Raw genomic sequence first — 25626 nt, 5'->3', positions numbered from 1 at the left:
GTGTGCGAAATTTTACCGCGTGCGATTATACTCGTCTGGAACAGTTAGACTACTTATATTTTTATATTATGTTGTGTTAAATTAAAATATGTTTAAACGTTTCAAAATAATTTTAATAGTTTAATTATTAATATTTTATTATAAAGCATCCATCAATACGCTCCTCAATCTCAAACTCGTCGCCGCTATCGCTACTCTCTAAAATTTCTTCCAGTTCTTTGTTTATCTATTTTCTAGATATTTTTATGATTTTATTTTAAATAAAATAGAATATATCGACAGCCGTACTAAATAGAAACTGAAAAAGAGGTGAACAATTTTGGCATTATTACCAGTATCTTCGTCCATAAAAATAATTGCCACAATCGCTATAAGCTCCGCCCACAAAAATTCCCTATACCAATTGCAACAACTGAGTCACTAATGCACATGGTTGCGAATATATACGGTTTGAGCAGCCTGATTCAATTTAACTATTCAAGCGAATTAATTCGTCTGGAGCAGTTTGAGTCCTATAAATTTTTAGCGAATAAATACGTTTAGAGCGGTGAAAGGGTTAAATAACTTATTTAATTCAAGTCCGATTTGTCTCTCATTTGGCACACCCACTAAGTAGATGAAGCTCTATTGAACCAGTCTGAGAAAAGTTTCATTATGCGCCGCTAGTGGGCACTTTACCTAGAACTCAAAATTTGTTTTGTACATAACTTTTTTCTCTTGCTAGACATCACAGAAATGAAAAGAGGAACAATGTCAGAAAAAATTATGTACTCTGTTCAAGCCGATAAATGTAACCGTTTACCAAGAAATCGCTATTAATATGTTATTAAACATCAAATTTTTTATCATTATTTCTGTAATTAATCAAATTGCCATGCTTCAAATAAATATCATTAGTAATTTTGGTGTTTCGAATTGTAATAAAAATTGTTTAAGCTGGTGGGTTTGATTTTTCACCATAATAATTTTTTTTCGTGTTGGGAAAAAATAAGCTGAGGATAATGAATTTACTAATAATATTTTATTTACTAACAAAGCTGGTTTTACAAGAGATGGTATTACAACATGACAACTTGATTAATTATAGAAAGAATTATCAAAAATTTGATGTTTAATAACACTTTAATAGTGATTTCCTGCTAGACGGTTACATTTATCGACTTTAATTAAGAGTACATATTTTTCCTGATATTATTTTTCTTTTCAATAATGTTTAAATTTCTGTGATGTCTAGCAAGAGAAAAAGTTATGAACAAAACAAATTTTGAGTTCTAGATAAAGTGCCCACTAGCGGTGCATAATGAAACTTTTCTCTGACTGGTCCCATAGAGCTTCATCTACTTCGTGGATGTGCCAAATGCATGGGCGTAGCTAGTGGGGGGCAGGGGTGTGCACGGCCCACCCCAGAGAACCCGGTGCCCACCCTAGAAAAAAAAAACATTGCGGCCTTTTTTTAGAATCAAAATCAAAACGTGTTCAAATTTGATATTGTTGAAAGCCTGATTGCGAGCAAGAGCTCTTTTTTTTTAAACGCCTCCATAGAGCTTGCAGCCCTGGCCCACCCTAAACAAAAATTGTAGCTACGCCCATGGCCAAATGATAGACTAATCAAACTTGAATTAAATATTTTATTCAAATAAAAAAATTAAAAAAAAAGAACTGACCAGCTGTAACTTGCAAACAATTGACAATTCGAAAAAAATTTTCATTACATAGTGTTATTATTTTAATCCATAGTCCTGACAGTCTTTCAGAACACCCTGTATACGTATTTTTTCAAATTGTATTTTTTAAATACCTCCAAAATAAGGCAGCTAAAACCTTTCACTTTTATAAAAAAGTGAATATTCAAAACCTAATGTTATCATTTACGTGTCAGTTCGATCATGGATTTTGAAGTTCAATATTTGTTGAATATAACGGTATTTATTACAATGAATTAATTAACATTAATTTATGGTGTTGTCAGAGTGCCGATGTTGCATCCCAGCTATACGTTGAAAGTTTTCTCTTACAGGCTTGCCCCTCACCACTGTTCTTTGTTTAAGTTGTGCAAAGGGGCAGAGACAACGGTGATTTGCAGAAGGATTGTGGAGGGTATGTGGGAAGAACTAAACTACTGGAAAACAACAGATTACATATTTTGTTGTCGAAGACCCAATAACAAGAGAAATTTCATGTTAAGTTGAACTGAGCTAAAAAAGGTTTGGACCACTTTGTGGAAAAGTTGGTTGTATTCATTTCTTGTGCAACGAGGTCAAAGCTTACGGCCACAAAACCATCCGAGCAGAGTTTAGTTTCACAAGTGGTTCTTACAGCAACATAGGAAGAATTAAAACTTTATCAGAAACAAATATTCATGTTTGGTCAGTCAATAGTCCCTATACTTGAAAGACAAACAAATTTTCACAGAAAGTAAATGTGTGGACTACAACTGACAACGGTATTCTTGTTTGGTTTACCTTGCCAGATAGTTTTATGAGCAAAAGCTTCCAGTTTTCTAAAAAATGACCTTTTGGACGTCATGGTTGTTATAAGAGGGATCACCAATCCATTATACATGTAAAGTGCGAATTCTTAACCTTTTGATTTATTTTTGAGGGTTAATGAAAAACTTTTTTTCCCCATAAACGTTTATCATATGCATGCAGTATAGGGTATGCCGGATCCAATTCTGTGTGACCATTTTAACCTTTTCTTTAAATTCAAAGCAGAACAAACGTTTTTGAAATTAATATGGTATTTTGAAAAATGATATTTGAAAAAAATATATTTTGAACAGTTTTATGCTTTACAAAAAAAATATGACTCAATTTAGAAGTAGATAAATTAGGAAAATAAATTAAATATTACATATTCACGTTTTACTTCATACCCCATGACAAAAACACGAATTACTTATAAAAATGTATATTAATAATAATACAATTATGAAATATATTACTAATAAGTGTAATTAAAGTTATCATTTTTAGGCTTATATTAACATTGATTAACAAATAAATAAAAAATAAATTTAATAAATAAAAGTAATATATGTATACGTACATTTTTGACATAGAACGTCTTACTAAGAGTAAATATACTTTATTTTTGAATATGTAAACATTACATATTTTGTTCCTGCTTGTAAACGTCATGATAAGCATTCCGAATAAGTGCATATGGAAAACAAGACTCCAGCAAATCCATGGTGAGGAACGGTGATTCTTGTACTATTTGATCGAGTAGTAAATATACAGACTCCCTGTTTTTTATAGCTTCTTTGTCAGCTTCTTGACCCAGTCGGAGCAAACTAGAAGAAGCTAGTGCTAGAAATTCTTTCATACGGTCTTCAATGTCACCTTGCCCACAAATCGTAAACAAAGCACCAAAAATATTATTAACGGCTAGAGCCATACAGTGAATATTGTTTGTGTGTCCTTCCAAAGAAGCTCTATAAAATGACTGTTCAGACTTGGCTAATTTTGGTATGGATACAGCTACAAACACCATTAATAAACACACTAATAAATGTTCGTTCTCCCCATCGGTTTCTGGTTTTTGTAGTTTTAATGCGGAAATTAATGTGGGATCAACTTTACAAGGTAATCCTGCAGCAGAAGTCATTTCGCTTACGATTTTCATGGGGTCCCCGCTAGGTAAGTGATGTCTAAAATCCAAAATGGAACTTACGAGGAATGGAATTCTTTGTTCTAGAACATCTGTTAAACAAGATTGTGAAAGATGCCTAAAACTCAAAATGACACCAACAATAGTCATTCTTTGTAAGACATTATCAACGTTTGTCAATTTTTTGAACTGTTCTTTCATAATCTCTGGTTTATCGAAATTTGTACGTAAAGACAGCAGCACATCTTTATTTATGTCAGCCAATTTTTTTAATTCTACGACTTGGCTAGCTATGTGCCACATTAAAGTCTCACTTAACTGCTTCATTCCATAAGGTCCAATTAATTCTGCCAATGCCCTCAGTTCATTCACATCCGAGTATTCTTCGGGATTGAAAGGAATCGAACCTTCCACTGTTAAACTGACAAACGATCGTTGGTTCATAGAAAATATTATATTACCAGCACTCACCCGTCGGAGTAAAACTTCTGAGTACCACTGCGTGTAAATTGCTGCTATTGTTTTCTCACCGTGGCTATCAATAGGTTGAGTTTGTTGCAGCAAGCAGTTGTTAAATACTCGAGTAATGTCGATATGCACATAGTTTTCAACCGTTTGTAGAACATTCATGTACGATCTAACGCAGACTAGTAACTCTGAAGGTTTTGCAATTTCACTCGTATCAGGATTATACATCACCATTCCAACCAATGCTTTGGCAAACCTATTTTCTAAATGCTGATGTAAATACTCCCTTGGTGCAAAAGTGTATTCCCAAACATTGATATTAGAAAAGTAATTTATTGCATAACAAAGCTCTGTTAGAGCCATATGTAATTTATCCATTGTCGTTAAATTTTCTCTTGTTTTCCTGTAGCTTTCCTTGCCCGGTTTTTCAAATTCTATTGCATTCTTCTTGTTTTTCTCTTTTTTCTTCCTGTTTATTTGTTGGGAAATAAGATGTGCACAATTCTTTGGTAGAAGTTTATCACTCATTTTACATTGCGCATCACATATAGCAGTTATTATGTTTTTCGCTTCCTTGGCCATTTCGTCTAAGAACATATTGACGACTGACAGACTTCTTTCTCTAATATGATGGCGTTCTTCTGGACACAGCTCATGAGTGCAATTCTGAAAGTGGCTGCAAATTGAAGGAAAAGCAACTATGTACCGATTTTGAGCGGGGAATTCTAAACACATATGGAACTGTTCCTCAAAACATCTATTATAAAAACAGAAAATCGATAGATCTGATGTCTCTCTCAACATCTCATCCAGGTTATCAACCATTTTAGTGTGAAACTGAACAGAATCCAGTAATTGCGCTAAGCTCCTATTGTCGATAAGTCTCATAGTTGATTTGGCAGTTGACGTATAGGCCTGTAGTCTAAACCAGTCCAAACGGAATGCAAAGAAATTGAATGTTTCGTTGTCCTCTACTTGCTTAACTGACAAATTTGAAATAGTATTACAAAGGGAAGACAAAATGATTCCTTCATCTTCAGGACAAGACTGCAACTTCTGCATCATTTCTTTTAATGTGATAGCATCCCAATGAGATAAGTATTGAACATAATACCTCTGCATCACCTGACTGTACTTTCTTACCAAAACACGTAAATCCTCCATATGAAACAGAAGTTCAGGCAAATGTCTGTCAACAAGATCTTCGGTGGACTTTCCCTTAGTTTTGTGTATGGGAGGGTTATCGTTGTGCCTCAACAACCACAACACTTCGTCTCTGGCATAACATAGTCCCATAAATACCATTAATGCTTTTGGTCCTAACAATCCTGGCTGATCCATGAATATTAAGCCAAGTTCCTTTAAAGCAGTTCGTAGAAATTTACGACGTTCACGGTGATTATAACCTGCTTTTTGAACTGCATGATTGTATGTCTCCTTAACTTCTGATATTCTCTTACTGTACCCTTTGAGACTATCGAAGAAAGACCAAATATACTGATGAATATGGACAACTTCGTCCCTGAATAATGGAATTACCCATGATGATTCTAAAGCATTCAAAAATAATTTATTGTAATGGTCCTGTTGCAAAAGCACATTATTGATTAGAAGCAGACCAAAAACGATCCACTTTTCCATTGTATCCAGTGAGAGAAATTCACAAGACATCCTTTCAGAGAGTACAGGTTTAAGAAGTAATGCAGGATTTCCTACTAAAGTCAATTTTTGTTCAGATCTCCACTTATCGGCTGAGACATTTCTTGGAACATATACTGGAATTAACGAGTTAATTGATTGAGCTAAAAGTCTAGCATGTGGCACAAATTCTTCACATAATTTCTTAAAAGGAATGTCATAATCCATAATCATGCTTCCTAACCTTGGAAAACTTTGATCAGGTGAGCCGTGTACTATTTCATAGGCGGCGTTGAACAAGCCTAGCACTGCTTTTCTATCTTCTACACGTGACAGTAGTACCATTAAAGATACATAGGTTGTCACGAGATCGAGGTAATACTTTGTTAATTCAAAATTTGTTGAGATATCTAAGTCAACTTGAAAAGCATCCATACTTGTTAGTAGTTCACAAACATGATCCTTAAAGTCCAATAAATCTACAAAAGTGTAGTAGTACAAGGATAGAGATTTTATAATCTCATTTCTTAAATTTTGAATAGGTGTCAGACTTTTCACATCCACATTGGGAAACCTCCTTACAATATTTTTAATAGACGATTCCAAATTTTTATCAGAGAGGAAACCAGGTTTTGATTTCGCATCTCCACATGCTTTTTTGATGTTATATATTCTTGTTAGCATACCAATCCCTCTGTCATTGAGGATTATAAGCTTTTCAGAGATTTTTCGCTCATTCTGATTCATCTGTCGAGACATGATTATACCTAGAAAATAAGTAGGTAATTTAAATAAAACATTACGAAAATGTCCCTCTTTACCTTTAATTATCACACTACTTTTAATAAAGTTAATGTGCGATAAATATTACTATGTAAACATTTTTTCCTCCTATTTACTAAACGATTATATATTTATCAATTATCTGTATCTGTCAAAAATAAGGTGGAGCAGGCGAGCAAAGCAAAGAGCATGAGTAGCATGACAGTGACACACATGACAAATACAAAAGAAAGTAGATAGCGTTTAAACAAACTGTTGTTATCTTTGTTTACCATTATGTAAATCCAATTCCTTTATATTACAGCTAGGAGGAAAAGGATAACCATAGTGCGAATACTATTTTGTTCTGTGAGAGCTTAACTAAAATTTCTAAATTTATAAAATACTTAATACAAGAAAACTAAATGGTTTATGAGATTTTGTTATAAAATTGTTTCTATAAAATGAAAATGTGTTATGTGATATTATTTTAAAAATAATCATAAAAATATATCATCATTTCAATTGCAATTTATGTCTGCGCCATCTACCAAGCAATTTCATAAAACTTTGGAGGTATATTTGAAAGATAAAATAAGGTTGTCTACCAGAAAACATAATTAGGTATGTTAAAAAGATAAAAAGTTATTGTTACTTAGTTTACAACTGTCATGATTACCTACATGCAATTTGAGGTGTAAAAATGTTCACACCACTTTTTGTCTACATTACATTATAAAGGGGTTATCAGAGATATTAAGCTTTCTTCAATGAAAATAATGCCATCCTATGTATTATTGAATTATCGACAAGATAAATAAAAAATAAGTCAAAAATGTTAGTTTTTCTGTGCTAAATTTAACCCTTACACATGCAAATTCCTTATATCTTTCTTGGTTCTGAAAGCTTTCACTTGCTTTTCGGATCGGAACAAAGAACGTAAAGGCGAATTTACACGATGCGATTTGGATGTAGATCCAGGATGATTCATCGAAGGTGAAACCGATAGCGAAGAGGCAGAACTGTTTATCTTGGATGAAATGTTATTGATGAAACGTTATTTACATGGTTTCATCTTTGATGAATCATCCTTGATGTCCATCCAAATTGCATCGTGTAAATTCGCCTTAAGATCTACGACCTTACACTATCAAAATCACCTGATGAAAATTATACAATGTGAACCATTTTTACGTTACATTTTGAAAACTTATTAAAACTGATAAAACTTTTTAAATTCAAAGGGTAGTTTGTACATGTTTTGTGTAATTTGTGTAGGTAGTGGAAAAGTGAACTTGGTGTGAAACTAGGTAGGTATTGTTTAATTATTAACATAAATTGTAAGTATATCTTTATATTTAGTTCTGGTCATCAACTTTCTAAAAAAACCTATCTCCATTTGAGAATTCTGCCACTATAATCTAATACAGGAAACAGATAACGTAGGTATTTTAGTTTAGGTATTTATTTATTCATGTGGTTCTATGGGGGTGGTTTCCTAAAAATTTTTTTAGAGCAAAATGACCTTCATAAAATTTGTAGAATTTTGAACAACTTTTCCATATAAAATTTTTTTGTATGTCTAAACAAAAGTGAGGCACGCCGAAGGGGAATTTTTTTTTGTAAAAACATGTTTACAAGATCACCGCTGCGGCGCAGCGTATCCAATTTTTGTCACATAATGCGCAGTAACTCGTTAAGTACATGCAAAAAAATTTTATAAGGAAAAGTTGTTCAGAATTTGATTCTCTACAACTTTCATTAAGGTCATTTTGCTTTAAAAAATGTTTAAGAAACTACCCCGATATAGCGCAATTCGTACCAGGAGTTCGAGCGTGATCTTTTGGTTGGATACTCAGGAGGCAGTCCCCAAGCAGGATGAAAAATCATCCTGTTTTGATTTTTTTTTGCGGCCCCAATAAGCCGAGCACAACTTTATTGGATTATTTGAAAAGAATTCCTATTTCTGATTAGAAAATGAACCTTGTTTTGGTAACAACACAATTAAATGTTAAAAGGTTGGAAATATTTATTTTTGAGGACTATAACATTTATTAAATTTTATACTTTATATAAAAACAGAACCTATTTATTTACCTACACTTGAAATAACACTGTTTTTACGAGACAAATATTAGAAGGCTGTACCAAATTTATTTTTTCATTCAAATTGACAAAGAACGTAATTATAATGGTTCAATGAATAATTTTTGAATAAATAAAAAAAAATAGATATGAATTCATAGTTTTTATTTACAGTCGCATCAACATGCCATAAGCATAACTATACCTACAATAGATCATACAATACCTAACAGAAGAAATTATACAATGTATTTATTAATTAATTGTATTGCAGAAATATGAGCCAGTGCAAATTATAATGGTACCTAAACTTTAACATAAAACTTCCAAATTTTTACTATACCTAGGAAGTTACTGCAAGGTATAACTGTTTTTTGGAAGGACGGAATTCTTCTGCTGCTGCAAATTCTAGACATTCATTGGTGTTTGGCGTGTGACGTCAATTGGGTTTCGTTTGGCGTACACCACATATTCTTCTGCTCCAGCAAATTCTATACTTTCATTGGTGTTTGATATGAGTGTAAGTGGTGCAGTTGAAATGTGCAGTTCATTAACTAGAGTGTCGGTGAGATAAGTGTATATCGTGCAATAAGGAGTGGTAATAGACTCGACTGCGAAACGGAAACGGGTAGAAACTCGCGGAAGGAAAAAAAAATAGATGATGGCGACACAAAATATGCGATTCGCAGAACAATTCATAGTTGGTATTTTAAAAATGAGCTTCCGACAATAAAAAAAATTCAGGCTGATATAATCTCACAGGATCAAAATTTGCCTACAGTATCTAGAAGGGTGCTTTTGCGAACTATGCTTGACATGAATTTCCGGTTTATAAAACGAAATCGAAAGAGTGAAATCGAAAACGAGAAAATAATATGGCGAAGAAACTATTTGAAACTCTCATTTGAGAAACCCCACATGTTAACATTTTACATAATCGGAGTTAATTACGAAAACGTCGCTTTTTAATGTATTCACATCGTTTTATTAAGAAACCCCACATGTCTGGACATTCACTAATAAATTACAGTCGATTTAAAATTGAGAAAAGCTCACATGTATGACATGTGAGGCTTCTCGAGTTTGGGCAATAAGTTATCAGTGAAAGAAAGCTGGGTGAACCTTGCAAGTAAGTTTAAACTAATAATAAAAAAGTAACCATCTTAATATGTTTATAGATGCAGAAAGAAATGTTTTGAGAAAATTAGTTCAGAATGCCAGAAAGAAATATTTTCAAAGTTTTACATGTGCGAATCTAAAAATCAACAAGATACCCTTTTGCAAGGTCAGATTCAAGTGGTTCCTATAAAACACAAACAGCCCAGACAAAATGTAGCATCGCGTAAAGAGCATACAAGTGTATATACATATTCAATATCATGGAGTTCAGAAAAGTATGAGGTATGTAAAACAGCGTTCATGAATCTACATGGTATTCGGCCGATCGTATCCGACGAATTTGTCAGCTTCTTTCGCAAGGCAAAATGCCGATTGATATGAGAGGTGAGGGAACACCTGGCAATGTAAAACCTGCTCAATTGGTGGTTCAAGTTCAACTTCAATAAAAAATTAAATCTAAGTCCTTGAACAAAACTGCAAAAAGAGTGGCATTTGCTGAAAAAGTCATACACATCCGGCGCTCGAAAAAATTTCATTCTAGGATGAAAGAGGTTCAATCACTGGGTAAAGCAGATCCAACTGTTGCAGCAATATGTATAGACTATATGCAAAATTTAATGCCGCCTGTGATACTAGTGCAGTGCAGATTCTATCTAAGTCAGCTAACGGTCAACGTGTTTGACATACACATGTTTTATGTAGGAAAAAAGGACTGAACGAAGTTTGCTCCTTTATTCTAGATTTTATTCGAACTTGTTTGCCAGATACTGTTGTAAAGCACCTACACATTTTCTCAGACGGACGGGCAAAATAAAAATCATACCGTCGTTATAAGATGCCCTGCTCTTATAGAATTTGGTTACTTTAAATCTGTAAACCAGTAATTCCCTATCCGCAGCCATTCTTTTATGGCGTGTGATCGTAATTTTGCTGTTGTAAAAAGACAAATTAGGAAGATGTTACCATGGTCGATGATAAACAACAGCATTATAAAAGATTTCAAACGTTGGTGGCCAAAACACTTCAATTCAAAAGAAATTGTTTATCTGAGTATTCTTATGATCGAATAGTAGTTACTAGAGACAAAAAAATATCATTTATTATATCGACCTTTATGCAATTTTCTCACGAAAGTACTAGAAAGGGATAAGTGACAGCTAAGGAATTCATCGATGGACTTGTACAGCATGAATTTAAAATATCTGCTACTAATAGAGTTAATAATTTGCCAAATGACAGTGCCTATCCTGAAAAGCATGTTCCTATCAATGTAAAGAAAATGGAAATTCTCCAGACAATAAAAATATTAGGAGTTTTTACATAACTATTATGAATTGGCCAACCACAAATGCGGAGGAAGACCTTTAAAAAACTGGTAGTTGTGTTGTCTTTTATTATCTCTTTTCTGCAATTAATGGATATATTATAAAAACATTTTGTATTTTTGAGGTAGTATTTCAGAACGAAACCCCACAAGTCACAAAATTTAATGTACAATTTTATTTATAAATCTCATTTTATTTATCTTAGCGGTACTTTGAGTCTCAGTTAAGACTTGATTAACTAATCAGACGATTAGACTGTGAATATACAATTATAAAATAAATTAGCACATGTACTATCTAATCATGTGATTACTGAACCAAGGCTTAACCGAGACTCAAAGTACCTGGCCTTAGTGTGCTAAAATATATGTCAGATATCACTTTAAATAACTACGAGAAGAATTTTGATTTTCCGATATAACAAAACAAAATATACAGTTTTTAATGAATTTCTCTAAATGTGCTTTCACTACGTGGGATTTCTCAAATGATTGAACAAGTATTAGAAGCTCGAAAAATAAATCGTAGAATATATTACACAGACGAAACATAGATAAATGAAGGTCATACGGTGACAAAAGTGTGGCAAGATGGTAATATTCAAAGCAAAGGGCAGGTATTTCTAGAAGGATTTTCGACTGGATTAAAATCAACTTCTGGAAAAGGGCGGCGCCTAATAATAAAGCATATTCGAAGTACATCAAGATTTTTGGAACAGGGTTTACTTGTTTTTGAATCACGACTAACAGGAGACTATCATGAGGGCAGCAAAGTATTTGAAAAATCGTTTGAATCTGTTTTGCCACATATGGAACACGAGGAATACTCAAAAAAATTTTCCAGAATTTTTGGACACATTTTGGGACATTTCAAAAAATGTCCAAATCCAAAAATTTTGAAATATATCCAAAAATTCTGGAAAATTTTTTTGAGTATTCGTCGAGTGATTCTAAACAACTTTTGGTTAATCTAATTTTTCCCCAGGTTGCGAAATTTCGAATTAAAAAATCGCCTCTCCACGAAAATTTTTGGAACATCATGACCGTTTTTGCAAATATGAAAAATTTTTCTCCCGACTTTCACGCAGACAGTTTTGTAGTATTTATCAAAACGAAGATTTTCAGCTGGAAAAAATTTCGAAAAACATCAACTTGCGCCATGTAGGACCACATTTGCGCCGAAAATCAGTTTTTTTTCATAAAAATCGAATTTTGGGGTCAATTTTCAAAAAAATTAAGACCGAAATCAAAAATCCCAAAATGAGGGATCGATAGGCACATTCAAGACGAACATTTAAAAAAAAAATCACCCGAAACAGTTGAACTATGTGGGGTGTAGAGTAATTTGAATGCGACAGTGGCGTTTCGTCCAACTGTACGCCGTCCGAAAGGACGACACTCAACAATTGTGGAGAGGATGAAGAGCTTTTTAAAGTAAACATTCACCGTGAACTTATTTTTTATAATTTTCTGTTCTTTGACCCCTTCTCAAGTAGTACGCCTATGAAATCTTATCCCATCCACCCTTCACCTCTTTTACTAGTAAGTCACAGATTACCCAGTGTGTAGGTAATCTGTGTCTAAGTGCTGGATATGAATCACTGCCCATTATTATGGTACACGGGTTATAGGTTATATCATTATTTGTATACCTACTCCTTCTAAGAACAGCTACCCATTTATCCCTTACCTATTATCTTTAGGAAATCTAGAAATTTAAAAATAAGTTTCCATCTAATATGTCATTGATATGTTAGTAGTAATTACCTTTGAAAGGAAACATTACTTCCTTTTTACGGTTCTCGAAACATCCTACGGCACGTAGGTACTTATTTAAAAAAAAAATACTTTTGTTTAAATTTTTAAATCACTATAGAAGATAAACACAAATTACATTCAGGACAAACATTTTCGAATTATCTTTTTATCTACCTACCATAAATTAAGAATTTTTAGGACTCATGTTTATATGAACTTTTTTTCTTTTAAAAAGTAAAATTGACTAGGCGAGTTTATTACTTCTAACTAATCTAAATATATATTAAAATTTACTGTTTGAATAAACAAAAATAGTTAATCTCCAAGATTCAATACTGTGAGGTTATGTGTGTCAAATATTAATTTAAATAAAAATAAATTTAAAACGTAAAATTTACATTTTTATTAAGTATTTTTGTAACTCTGTTGCTGGAGCATTTTGTTAAATCAAATTTGCCGTCAGATATTTTAGTTGCAGAACACAATAGGGATACACCGTATATGTGGATACTTAAGTATGTCAACATTTAAAAACTGTTTTTCCTCTGGGTTTTTGGAAACGGTACCCGAGAGATGGCTTCTCGTATTTAACCGTTATAATTTCGAGTTTATTACCCGAGCTATCGTAATAAGTTACTTCTCCGGGGCTTTTTAAATAATAACAATCCCGTTCATTCGGGTGGTGAATTTAATCATTAAACCTTCCACAGATATTACGTTCGCTTGCAAAATATAGGAATACTCAGAGAGCTATGAAATAGATCCCTTGGCAAGATTTTAGAATCCATTATCTTTGTGCATCGTGCCAAGAGTCTACATTTTTTAAAACTTTCAGGCTCTGTTGCACTTCTTTACGTTTATTTGATGAGCTTGTTGCTTTGTATCCGATACATTGATGAAATTCCCGTTTCACAGTAACGTTTTGTAATTACAAGACGGAAATGAAGAACTTAAAAAGTTTAGACTTTATAACCAGTTTTTTTTAAATTTGTTTTGAATTGAGAATATGCAGAACTAGATAAAATCACTTTTTATAATTTGGATAAAAGGCCAAAAACTAATGTCACCATGATTCTAAAATATCAGAAAAAGAAAGAAAAATGTTTGATACTAATATCGGTGTAGAAATTACAGGATTGATGTTAAAATTTTATATTCCTTTTGCCGTTTTAGATTCTTTTTAAATTTTGGATGGCTTTATCTGGTTTTGCACTGATTATGAAATTTTAGAGTTTTAGTTATATAGCTTGAGAAACTTCTTAAAAAAAATCATAAGGAGGGATCGAATAAATATTTTTATACAATAAACAAGAAAGTGATAGCTTGTGTGAACAAATACAATGTTGACAATGTTCAACACCTTTTAGACAGATCCGAACTTATTTCTAAATTAAGAGGTTAGTTTTTCATTTTTGTTTAGTTTGGGCTATACATGGATTTATGTGGTTTCCCATGACATAATCGTCTTTGGGTGCAAAATATTTAGGGACTTAATTTTTTATGTTTGAATCTAAATGCACATATCTATCTATGCAGATCTAATTTTATATATTTGCTTCTCAGCCACCATTTATCACGAAATTTGTCATCATCAACGTTTATATTTTTAGTTGCAATCATGTGGGTACTTTTATAATATGATAATTGTTCTAATAATAATATAAGGATAATTTTTCTAAAAAAAAATGAGTAAAACTGAGCAAAACCCAATAGCTAATAAAATTAAAAACGTTTTACTAATAGATTTTTTAATATTAACTCTAATCTTATCTTTCTACCTTTTTTTCACTCAATTAAATAAAAAAAATGAAAATATTGATCTTCAAATTGTCAAGGAAAAAACTTTTAAATTTAAGTGTTTTCGAGACTTAAATTTGTATAATAGAGCTGCATCGTTCACATGTTCTTTAAAATGTCAGACATTTGGAATAATATCCATAAAAAAGCATCAGAATTGTATTGAAGAAAAACGCAGCAGGTTTTCAAGAAAATTATCGAAAACGAATGTAGATTATTTTAATTCAATGAATTTTTGGTATATCCGACCTGTAATACAGCCACAATAACAATAAACCAAATTCATTCGGGTCCTGAGGGTGGGATGCGCAGTGGTAAAGCAGTGAAGTGCGTCCATTTTTTGACTTACGTATTTCCGTGCTCAAGTGTAATTTGCCCAGTTGTAATTGTTTTATCAATTGATTCAATGATGTTATGAAATATTACTGATGTGCCCCCATATGTACGTATAAATTCCTTGAAGATCTTGTCAAAATCAGTTAGAACTGCATTTTAATATTAATTTATATTTTTTTAAATGGAGCAAAAATAAAAAAGTTGGTATAAAATAGTGACCTTAAATCTGCACTTGCGAAACATGTGAGACTTGAATGTAACCCGTGTATACCATGTATACCTAAGTTTAAAATATGAATAAAATATATCCAATGATTTTTAAGATAAATAAATACCACATTTTCTACCGCCTCTTATTAGGGCTGTATATCTGTTGTTTTTCAAAAAAGTACCCTTATTTTTTTACGTTTGTCATCCTAAAAATGTTAGGAGATAATTTAGGACGATCCTATACCTATATACTTTAAATTAAAGTACCTATATGTATAGGTATATACCCAAATATTCGGTATTAAAATCTTTAATACCGAATGTTTGGGTATGCTAAACAAGTAATTCCACAGCTGAAGAAAGTTTGTAGTATTTATCTAAAATAAAACTAAGTTCAGCTTATAGTACTCATGAAAAAAGATACCATAACTGATGTATTCAAATTTTTAAATAATAATGCAAACCTTCAAATATATTTTTGTCTTTTGAAATTACCTTTTTTTAAAAGTGTAAAAGTACCTGTACATTAATAGATATAGTAAAATATAAAATTTTTTGTGAGAATAAAACTTCGTCAAATGGATGAAGATGCAAATTTTTTGTTAAAATCCGCTGCATTGTGCTTTTTGAAATGTTTAATTGCAGTGACCGAAGAAACACTAAGGTTACAGAAATCGCCAGTATGCTCTCATTCGCAATACTTTCGGCTGAACGGCCAGTTTGTAAAAATTTGTTTCATTCGGGGCGTTCTTTCTACCGAAAATTCCACGTAATTTGCGCACAGTCTCAGCTACATACCCTCCTTACTTGTAATTAATTTTCAGAATCTTCACTCGCTCATCCGTCGTATAGCTTTCCATTGCGTCCAACAGCAACGTGTTTACTGCAGCATGTGACTACACACAATGCTGTTAACTCTTCCGAATGAAAAATTTGGCACAATTTAATCCTGCGTTACTTTTGAGACATCCTTTGGAAATGCAGCTTCCTTTAATAAAAAATTACATTGCGACTATGATGACTATAGTGGTGGTAACTAATTCAAAAATGCACAGATAAGTCACTAAGTAAAATTACTTTTTTTGGAATATAGGTACCCTTTTTACTTGATGAATTCAATTACGAATTCCTTGTTTCTGAAATAGTAAGTCATTTTTATAGATGAAAGTGATTCCAGTTTTGTTTACTTTCAATCTAGCCACTGCAACAATTTGTAATTGTAATTGAGCCCAAAATCCTTTCTATAACGTTCTTTTGGCAATGTGTGTTCCTTCGAATGTGATTCTGTATATGTTTTCGCATCTAAAATATTTCAAAGACAGTGTGTTAATAACAAATTACATATTTTCGTTATCCCCCGTAACTTAGTGATGGATGGTCCACCATAATCAAATCATTAAGACAGACAGGCCGGGATGAAGCCGGATTGTGTGAATCTCCAGCTGTAGTCTGGCTGCCGCTACAGCTAGCCGTAGACAATGCTGAAAACGCGTCATTAACGAAACGTATCAAAATTGCCGGGGATGCCACCCCCTTGTCTCCCGATCATTATCCACACAAAGCTTAACTAACTTATACACTATTTACTCGTGGTCCTTCTCAGCAGCCATTGTTTTCTATTTGTGTATATTAATATAGTGGTTGACTGTCTGCCATTGAATAAAATATGTTTATTAGAGACCGACGCAACGGGTAGTTTCAGTTCATCAGATTAGTTCGTCAGATTAATACACAGAATGTAACTAAGTATGTCAAAAAAATTTAGGAGGTAATTTTAAGTAGAAAAGTTCACATGAACCGTTGACTTAGCTTAGATTTCAAGATACAGGGTGATAAAGTTAAAAAAAATAAAAAATTTGCTGAATTCATGTACAATTATATCAATTAGAAGCGGATATATTGGGTGAGATTTCCACTAAGAACCTCAGTTTGGCAATTTAATAATAATTTAGTTTTCTCAGAAAAAAGTATTCTCCTATTCGAAATATTTATATTTTTTTAGTGCTAAATAAGTTTTCACAGAAAAGATATATTCGAATTTTTGGTTAATATGATTCTATACAATGTCATCATCATTTTGACTGCTAAAAAATGTTAATGTTAAGTTTTTCTCCAATGTTGTATTTCAATTTTTTTTATGGAAAAATTCTTAGTTTTTTTGTTTTAAAGAGGAATTGTTATTCTTGATTTATTCTACTATATATTAAGCTTATTTTAGTTGTAAACTCAAAAATAGCTCCTTTTCTGAATAAAATGTAAAGAACATTTTTCTTAAGAAAACTCAGTGGCGTCGAAATTATGGGGTCCTTACAAAATGTCAACATGAGAGCCGCGTACTAGATAAATTCGATAAAATTTCTACCCTATGACTATCATGTCCTGTAATTGATTTTAAATAAATTTTTTGCTTAGAAACCGTTAATTTTACAAAAAAAATTTAAATGGTAAGGTGGTAATAATAGTAATAATAAAAAAGTTATGTATGAAACAAGTCTTAGGGATGGCTTCTTCTACCCCTTACACCTGTAGGGGAAAATCAACAAAATTATTTACTGAGTGCTTTCTCGAGAACAAAAAACGTCTACTTAATTTCATTTCTGTAATTTTTTTGGTATTTCAGAAAAAAATTAAAAGCTTGTTTTTCACACTTATTTATTTATACCCTGTATATCTTTATACTTTAGTTTATAGTGTGGAAAATACAAAAAAAAAATAACTGGTAGTATTGGACTTATAGAATATTTAGTGTCTTAAAATACTCATTTACTTAGTATGGAAATTTGCAGTAATATTTTACTTTCATTCGTATACATGCTGAGGAATGTAAATATTATCCACTGTATTTTTATGTACATGAATTCTTAACAGTATTCCATAATTCAGAAAAGTAAACACGAATAGAAAAATTGTAGGTTAAACCAAATGGGTCAGATTTATGATTTTGGTAAACAATGCATAAGTAAAAAAATATGTATACCTATATGGTTGTTGTGACGGGCCATTTAAAATTCAGGGTTGTGTATAGAGACGGTGAAACTCATTACTATTATCGTCGTCACGCAACATAAATAATTTGGAGGGTTTTATTTGATAACAGGAATGGGATACAAAGCTTCGAGAATTTCATTCTCATTAGTGAAGTATACAATTTCTTAAGTATTCATTAATGATGATTTAATGGTTTTGGTAGACAGATTTACAATAATGGCACTGTATTCTTTTGTATACATATATAAATTCCGTGTAGCATATAGATGGGTAATTGATGTGTGAGTTACTAATTGCTTGATACAATTACTTTGCATAATGGAGTACCCCACTGATTTTTATTTTTGTTGTCTACTGGAAGGCATATTAGGTAACGTTTTTGCTCTTTGTCTGCGATGCAATTATAACAGTATCAACATCTGTAAGTGAACAGATCTTCAATGGAGATGGGCGGTCAACCTCCTCTACATTATTTATAACTTTGAACAGAGTAACTCTAAGAAATTACAGTCCGTACGATATTTGTTGAGACATAATTCCAAGAAGACTTCGGCGTCACTTTCTTGGAATTAACCGCATTCGACATCCAAGGTAGAAAGACATCGGCGGAAAAATCAAGGCACACCTCTGCAGCGGTAAATTGTGGCAGTAGTTCCGATAACAGAACTTTATTGGCATATTCTTTTCTTGGAATTTTATCTCAACAAATATTAAACGGACTGTATTAAGACGTATCTTGTCAATGAATGTTAGTTGCCACATCCTGCATATTTTATTTTTGTTTTTAATTGAAGAATAATAAAATAATTAATAATATTATGAAGTGTACTTTTTCAAAGAAATTTACAATTTTCCCAAACGAAATTTTAAAAAGAAATCAAGGTTCTGTAGACGATGTACAGATGACTCAAATTAGGTTGTATAGTCTTTGCGAAGTTAGTTGAATATGCAAAAAAACGCCTGGCAATAAAATTTAATGAGTTTCATAGGCGTCCTTAAAAAAGTTTTCTACTAAAGATAAAAAATTATAATAGTTTGTATATAATGTGTAGAAAATTTCTATTATATGTTCATTTGGCCAACAACATATTTTAATTATTTATGTCCTCAAACAATTTTATTATATTGGTGGTCCCACCAAATTCCGCACTGCACTGCTGGGCAATTTATCAACCACTTTTCAACTGATGAGATTTATTGCCCAGTAGCCCAATGCAACTGTGTTTGTTTTCGTTTGCCCGCGTTCGCATTCTTCAACTGGGCGTATACATTTCTACTACCTCCTCGTTTAGTTCGACCAGACCTGTATATGGGTAATGCTAAATAAATATGGGAACAAGTATTTCAAATATTTCAATGCCGAGTTGCTGCGTCAGCGACCGAACCTGGTACATACTGTCAATCTGTTGGATTTTCAATTGATATCGGAAAGACTACCTCTCATTTGACTCATATTCCCGTCTAAAATTGTTTGATGGTTATTTAAAAATAATGAGACACAGATACATGAGTAGAAGCTATGATATACAGGATGTTCTTTGCCAAAAAGTGTATAAACTTATTTCTAAAAACCTCTGCTATTGGATTTCTCACAATTAGAGAAACATAGAAGAATGCAATTTGAGATGTAACTTTATTTTATCCAAGGCTTTCCTAGACATATTTTTAATCATCTGCAAACCCACGTAAGTGGTCGAAAATTGTAACCCTTAACAGTATTTTTTCATTGTATCAGTGTTAAGAAGTTGAAAATTTGCGATACAAAAAATTCCATTTAAAAACTTGGCTCACTTAAAAACTTTTCTGTCTGCTTTTTACTAAACAATTATTGAAGTATGTTACCTTTTTTAAAATTTATAAAGAAAGTAGGTACTAAATACAAAAGCTGGTCGAAATGGCAACTTTCAACTTCAATATAAGCTCCTATCTTGCGACGCATTGATTTTAAAGAAACATCTAATATAGGATTAAAGGAAAGTCCCGCTTATTGTTATACTACAAATTTAAACCACAGACATTCAGATTGAAATAATGGCTATTGAACACAGTGCAACGGAATTAATAAGAAAGAGAAAAGCAACGAATTGTAATTACTTTAACAATCAAGTAAATGTAAAGGTAGTCAATTCATATCAGATCAAATATAAGTTGGTATGGAGTTGCTGATATGTTTAAAGACCAGGACACAGGGCTTTGGGGACAACCATAGGACTGACAAGATGGTCAGAATAGAATCATCTACAGCTTCAAGAGTCTCGACACTTCTGTGGGATCGCTAGCTATATAGTGTATAAGACACTTACGTAGTTATGGGTAAAGGATAGACACAAAAATTGTGGAACTGTGGCAAGAGACATGGATGAAGACAACGACCTCAGAAAGGATAGACAGTGCATTATCTTGGTTTGTTTTGGTCTACTGTAAATATTTTGAGAACTCAGCCTCCTATTGGCTAAAGACACGTGGTAAGGTGCGCGCGCAGTACCTGCTCTATGCTAGATGTTTATTATTGTTTACGACTGTCGGCCGCCATTAATTCTTTGCGTGCTTACTGAGTTTAACGTTGTGTTTACCGTGGATTATTAGTTTCTTTGGCAGAATTTATTGTTTATGTGAATAGACAATGGGAAAATATTGTGTTATATGTAGATTTCGCTTTAAAAGTGGAGGCAATCGCTCTTTTCACAGGTAGGTAGATTTACCATGGGCGTAACAGATAACAGACGGTAGTTTAAAACAAAATTTGAAATAGAAAATTTTCAGTGCAATAATATTGAAAATATAAAATATTTTTTTAAAACGTGAATTGTGTGTTACGGTTAAATAAAAAGTAACATGAATTGCAAAGGCAACATTATTTAAAAGGAAATATACCTAGGTAATTTGATTTTAGGATTCCTTCGAATGTTGAACGCCGAGACGTTTGGCTCTCTCGCATTTTGAGCTGCATAGGAAAGGAAAATAGTCCTAAAGATAGTGTTGTATGTTCAGATCACTTCACATCAAGTGATTTCTTAATAAGACCTGGTAGCCGAGTTTATCTTAAGGACACAGTAGTTCCTGAGTTCCCAAGTTCGTTTAGTCAAAATACAGGACCCCTATTAAAATTGTATAAACAATTTTTTTGCACATAATTCGGGATCACTTTGTAGCAATTGTCACCATAACAAATTAGATCCAATAAATCTGTTTTAAGAATTAAAGAACTTAAAAATATGTGTAATAACCCCATTTACTATTTCTCTTTCATTTATCACTTAATTGTCCTACTTGATATGCATATTATTGTATACAAGTATAGTATAGCTACCATACTATATACAACTGTAACTGTAACTTTGTGATTCCTATTTGAACTGGTAAAAACTTTTATTAATTAGTATTATTTAACATATTGATGTGTATTGTTACTGAGAAAATAAAGATTGTTGTAACTAGTATTACTTTTTTTCGGCAGTAAGTAAAATTTATTGGAGTAAAACAAACATGGTTCTATTTAATTAAAAAAGAAGTCATTAATATTATTTTAAAACCAAATTAGGTGTGAAATCGGTAAGTATATATAAATTAGACAAATATTAAAATGTATCACCCTTTTTAACACACACGCCACTGGTTAAGAGTTCCCTAGTAAATAAAGAACTATCTTCATCCTTGTTTAATAGCAGGATGTCTCCAAAACAATTCCTTTGCAATGCATAGGGAATTACTTGTCTAATCATTCTGAGGTCTTTGGATGAAGATAAGACATAAAAATATCACCAGAGTGGATTAAAGCGTTAAAGTAAAATCTCAGGTCAATAAAGATAACTGTGGGTTGTTACTTGGACAGGATTCTACAAGAAAGAAGAAGAGATCATAGCCCTCGTACTATGTGAATATAATGGCCTACTCAGTGTGCACTATCTACTGGAAGAGAATACTGGAAACTACTTAAGGGTGCATTATATAAGGCGAATGGCTTTAATTACAAGGGTGAAGTTAGAATGGCACAGATTTGCTTTTTCCTTACCTCTGTTACTGGTAGAACTGGTATTTTTATATTTTTAACGATCTCCTCATGAACTGCCTGTTGTACTGATACTCTCATCTCCTGCTACCCGGCGAAGAGACAAACGGAATTTTTGGACACCTCCCTTATTGCGCCAACCTCCAAGGAGTCTTTGGAGGCTTTGAACTGAGCCTAGTTGCACTAAATATGTTTTGAGCACTCGAGTATAGTTACCATTTTATCTGTATCACGGTGTTCTTTATGGCTTTGCCTTGCTGGTACTGGTTTTGAGGCTCTCCTAATTTGGAAACTTCTTGTATAGGCCTCCTGTGAGTACATATTGGTTTAGAAGCATCTAGGAGCTTATCGTCACCTGAGTGGTGGGGACTCTAGACAGGTCCTGCGGAGAGTCGTCCGGGTTTCCTAGGATTACATTTTGACCGGAATGGACGTAAATGGATTGGAGACGACTTTGTAGTTGCGATTGGAAAAAGATGAGTGACTATAGTACTGTGAGAATCCACAATAGACCTACCAATCTTCGGAGTGGTCAAAGGTATTACATATATTTAAAATACACGGTTTCAGTACACAAAGTTATAAAGGGGCTTAATTTTTCACTGAAACACTAAAATTTCTGTTCATAAAAATATATCTTTTTTACGTAGATGAAAAATATATTTAATAATTTATGCGTTTACGCAAGGTATCTTCAAAGTGTAGTAGACTTTATAAATGAACACATTTTATGATTTTTACCTGACTAAGAACCTGTCACTTTTGTCCAATGGAAAACTTAATTATCATATATTTTAATCCGTTGTCGTTTTATTTCATCTGCGGCTTACCACTGGCCAGCAGTTGCGCTTCCAGGAAGGAAGTCCGGCTGCACAGGGAGTTGCATAATGCGCTGGCATGGCAAGAGGCGATGTGGAGTTTTCAATTAGAACAGTGGTGGTCGCATACCAGAGAACAGTGCCAACTCCGGCCACCCATTACGGTTTCCGGTCGGCTTCTCTATTACACCTGAATAATTTTCAATTTTCACATTCTCAGATTAGAACGAAATTAATGCCTAATGAACAGCCTTCCCTTTTCTTTGGGGTGTACATGCATATTCATATAGAAAAAGGAACAAATTCCATTAAATGTGGTCGAAACGTGTTCGTGTTCCGACGATTATTGGGTAGTTTTGATTTACTGGGAAATACTAATTGGAAATACGTGTACCCCTATTTTATTGCTAATGGTTGCGAGAATGCAGTAAAGCTACGCTGCTGAAACTGATTCCATTGCTGCGAAAATTCAGTCGGATTTATAATAAATAAATAACAAAGATTGGCATTGTGAACTCTATGGATATATTATTGAAATGAACTTAGAGTAGTCAAGTGTTAAGTTAAGAAGCCTCTTATACGCGTCTGACTAAATAATCGGCCACGTACATAATTTCAACAAAATTTAACCCGTGACATCATGGGGGTAGGGGGGATTAAAAGCATAACTGTTAAAAGTCGTCGTTTTTAATAATGTTTCACATGCAGGATGATCCCGAATTATCCTACAACAATTTATCAGTGCATTCTACGGCTAAAAATAAGTTCACGTATAATTTTTTTTTTAAACTAGCTTTTAGTGACGTCATTTTATTTTCGTATTCTTCTCAGTTTATCCTTTCATTTGATACCCATATCATGTGGGCGTATAAAAAATAACTGATCCGCCATCTTTGGGAGTCTGCCATATTGGATTTAAAATGACGTCACTTAGTTAACCATGCATTGTTATCCAAACTAGACGTGTATGCAAAATTTCAGCTCAATCGGTTGGGGATAAGTTTTAAAATTCAGTTAAAACATTTGACCCATACTAACAAGGCAAGCTAAATAAAAGTGTGTAATAATAAGAAAATGTGTATATGAACAAGGCGTAGTAACGTTTCTTAAATTCATATAACCCTTTAAATGTTTCTAAAAGTTGTTTGTTCCAGATATCTCCGAAAGTGTTGAAAATAAAACAATGAAGTTTGATGAAAGTTACTGTCAGATTTTTAATGTTCTTAATGGTGGAAAACAATTTTTAAATTTGAATCTGCAGTGGTACTAGTGGGGTTTTGAGGGAGGGATATTTTTGTGAATATTTCCACTGTTTGATCTAAACATTTGAAATTTTTGATAATTTTACAGTAAAAAAATTCTCTTCCGAAAGGTAGCATCGGTTAGAAGCAAAATTAGCTTAAGAATTATGTTACATGCCACAAAAATGTCTGTTCTAAATTGTAAACCACTCGAATTAATAGCAAGTTATGAAGAATGGGAGTATCGACAAATTAGAAATAATATGTGATCATGAAAGAATAACACTATTCCAAAAATGTAGAAAAACTGATAGGTACTTTGAAAAATTAAGTCACTGAAACTTGTACGTAAAGACAATGTTTGATAAGATCAGTATGATAATTAACTATGTTTTTCATTCGTCAATTAAACATACAATATTTTTTATGCAATATTTTCCTAAAATTTTACTACTTATAGATTGTAACAATTTTAAGTAAAAATATTATAACTTTGTATTTTTAACAAACAGTTTTGTGATACCTTATTGTTATACTGGGTGATTCTTCTTCTTCTTCGTCTAGTGGTTGGTCCTTTAAAAAGTCCCATAGCACTGCGGCCTAATTAGGCCTATTGTGCGTCCCGCTACTAGTCCTATTCAGCAAGTAGATTTGTCCTTTTCACAAAGTCCAAAAGCTTCCTTGCTGACACTTCTCTCAGCTCCTTGGGTTCCAAATAGGGTCTCCCAAGGAGCGCCATTCTGCTACGTGCAAATCCCGGGCACTCGCCCAGGATATGCAGAGAAGTTTCATCCGCCGATTCACATCCTCGGCAGACCGGACTGTCTACAAGCTTTAGTCTATGTAGATGTTTCCTAAAGTGACAGTGTCCCGTTATGAGTCCTGTCACTCTCCTGAGCCGGATTCTATTCAAGCTCAGTAACTCATTCGCTCTTCCATTCGAAGGATACTCCATAAGCTCCTTGGAATGGCTATGTCCTGGCCTTGAAGTCCAGTATTTCCTATGTTCTGTCTCTGTCCATTTGCCCAGAGCCCGCCTGACCACACTGGGAGATGTGCCACAGAAGGGCTCCGGGCCAATGAACTCTGTCTCGGATCCCTTCCTAGCAAGTTCATCCGCTTTCTCATTTCCACAAATGCCTTTGTGCCCTGGCACCCAACACAGTCTGGCTGTATTGTTGGTGGCCAGTTCAGTCAGCATCTGTAAACAGTCCCACACCAGTTTTGAACTTACCTTGTGGGTGATTCAGTTATCAATCATTAATTTTAAGGGAATAGGGAAAAATGAGTAGAATTTTAAAATGCATATTATGCTGAAAAAAAAAATCAAATCACTATTTAAACCTCATCACGGCTGCCAAGTCAACTCAATGTTGTCCTGAAGTGACGTTAAATTTAAACATTTTCTTAGTATTAGACATTATAAATAAACGGTTGTATTGACTATTGACAATAACTTAA

General features: G+C 33.1%; 1 protein-coding gene across 1 annotated transcript; it reads right to left on the bottom strand.

Annotated features, from left to right (window-relative positions):
* Positions 1 to 2900: 2900 nt before the first annotated feature.
* Positions 2901 to 6652, bottom strand: LOC108906853 (membrane-associated protein Hem). Its single transcript, XM_018710282.1, has 2 exons — positions 6540 to 6652; positions 2901 to 6485 (listed from the first exon to the last, which is right to left on the bottom strand). The coding sequence occupies exon 2, from the start codon at positions 6475 to 6477 to the stop codon at positions 3109 to 3111; it is 3369 nt and encodes a 1122-aa protein (XP_018565798.1). The 5' UTR covers positions 6478 to 6485; positions 6540 to 6652; the 3' UTR covers positions 2901 to 3108.
* Positions 6653 to 25626: the final 18974 nt, after the last annotated feature.

The sequence above is a fragment of the Anoplophora glabripennis genome, unplaced genomic scaffold (genome assembly GCF_000390285.2).
Source record: "Anoplophora glabripennis isolate ALB-LARVAE unplaced genomic scaffold, Agla_2.0 scaffold174, whole genome shotgun sequence".
Lineage (NCBI taxonomy): Eukaryota > Metazoa > Arthropoda > Insecta > Coleoptera > Cerambycidae > Anoplophora > Anoplophora glabripennis.
Note: the sequence above shows the minus strand (reverse complement) of the source record. Positions and strands in the feature narration are given on the sequence as shown.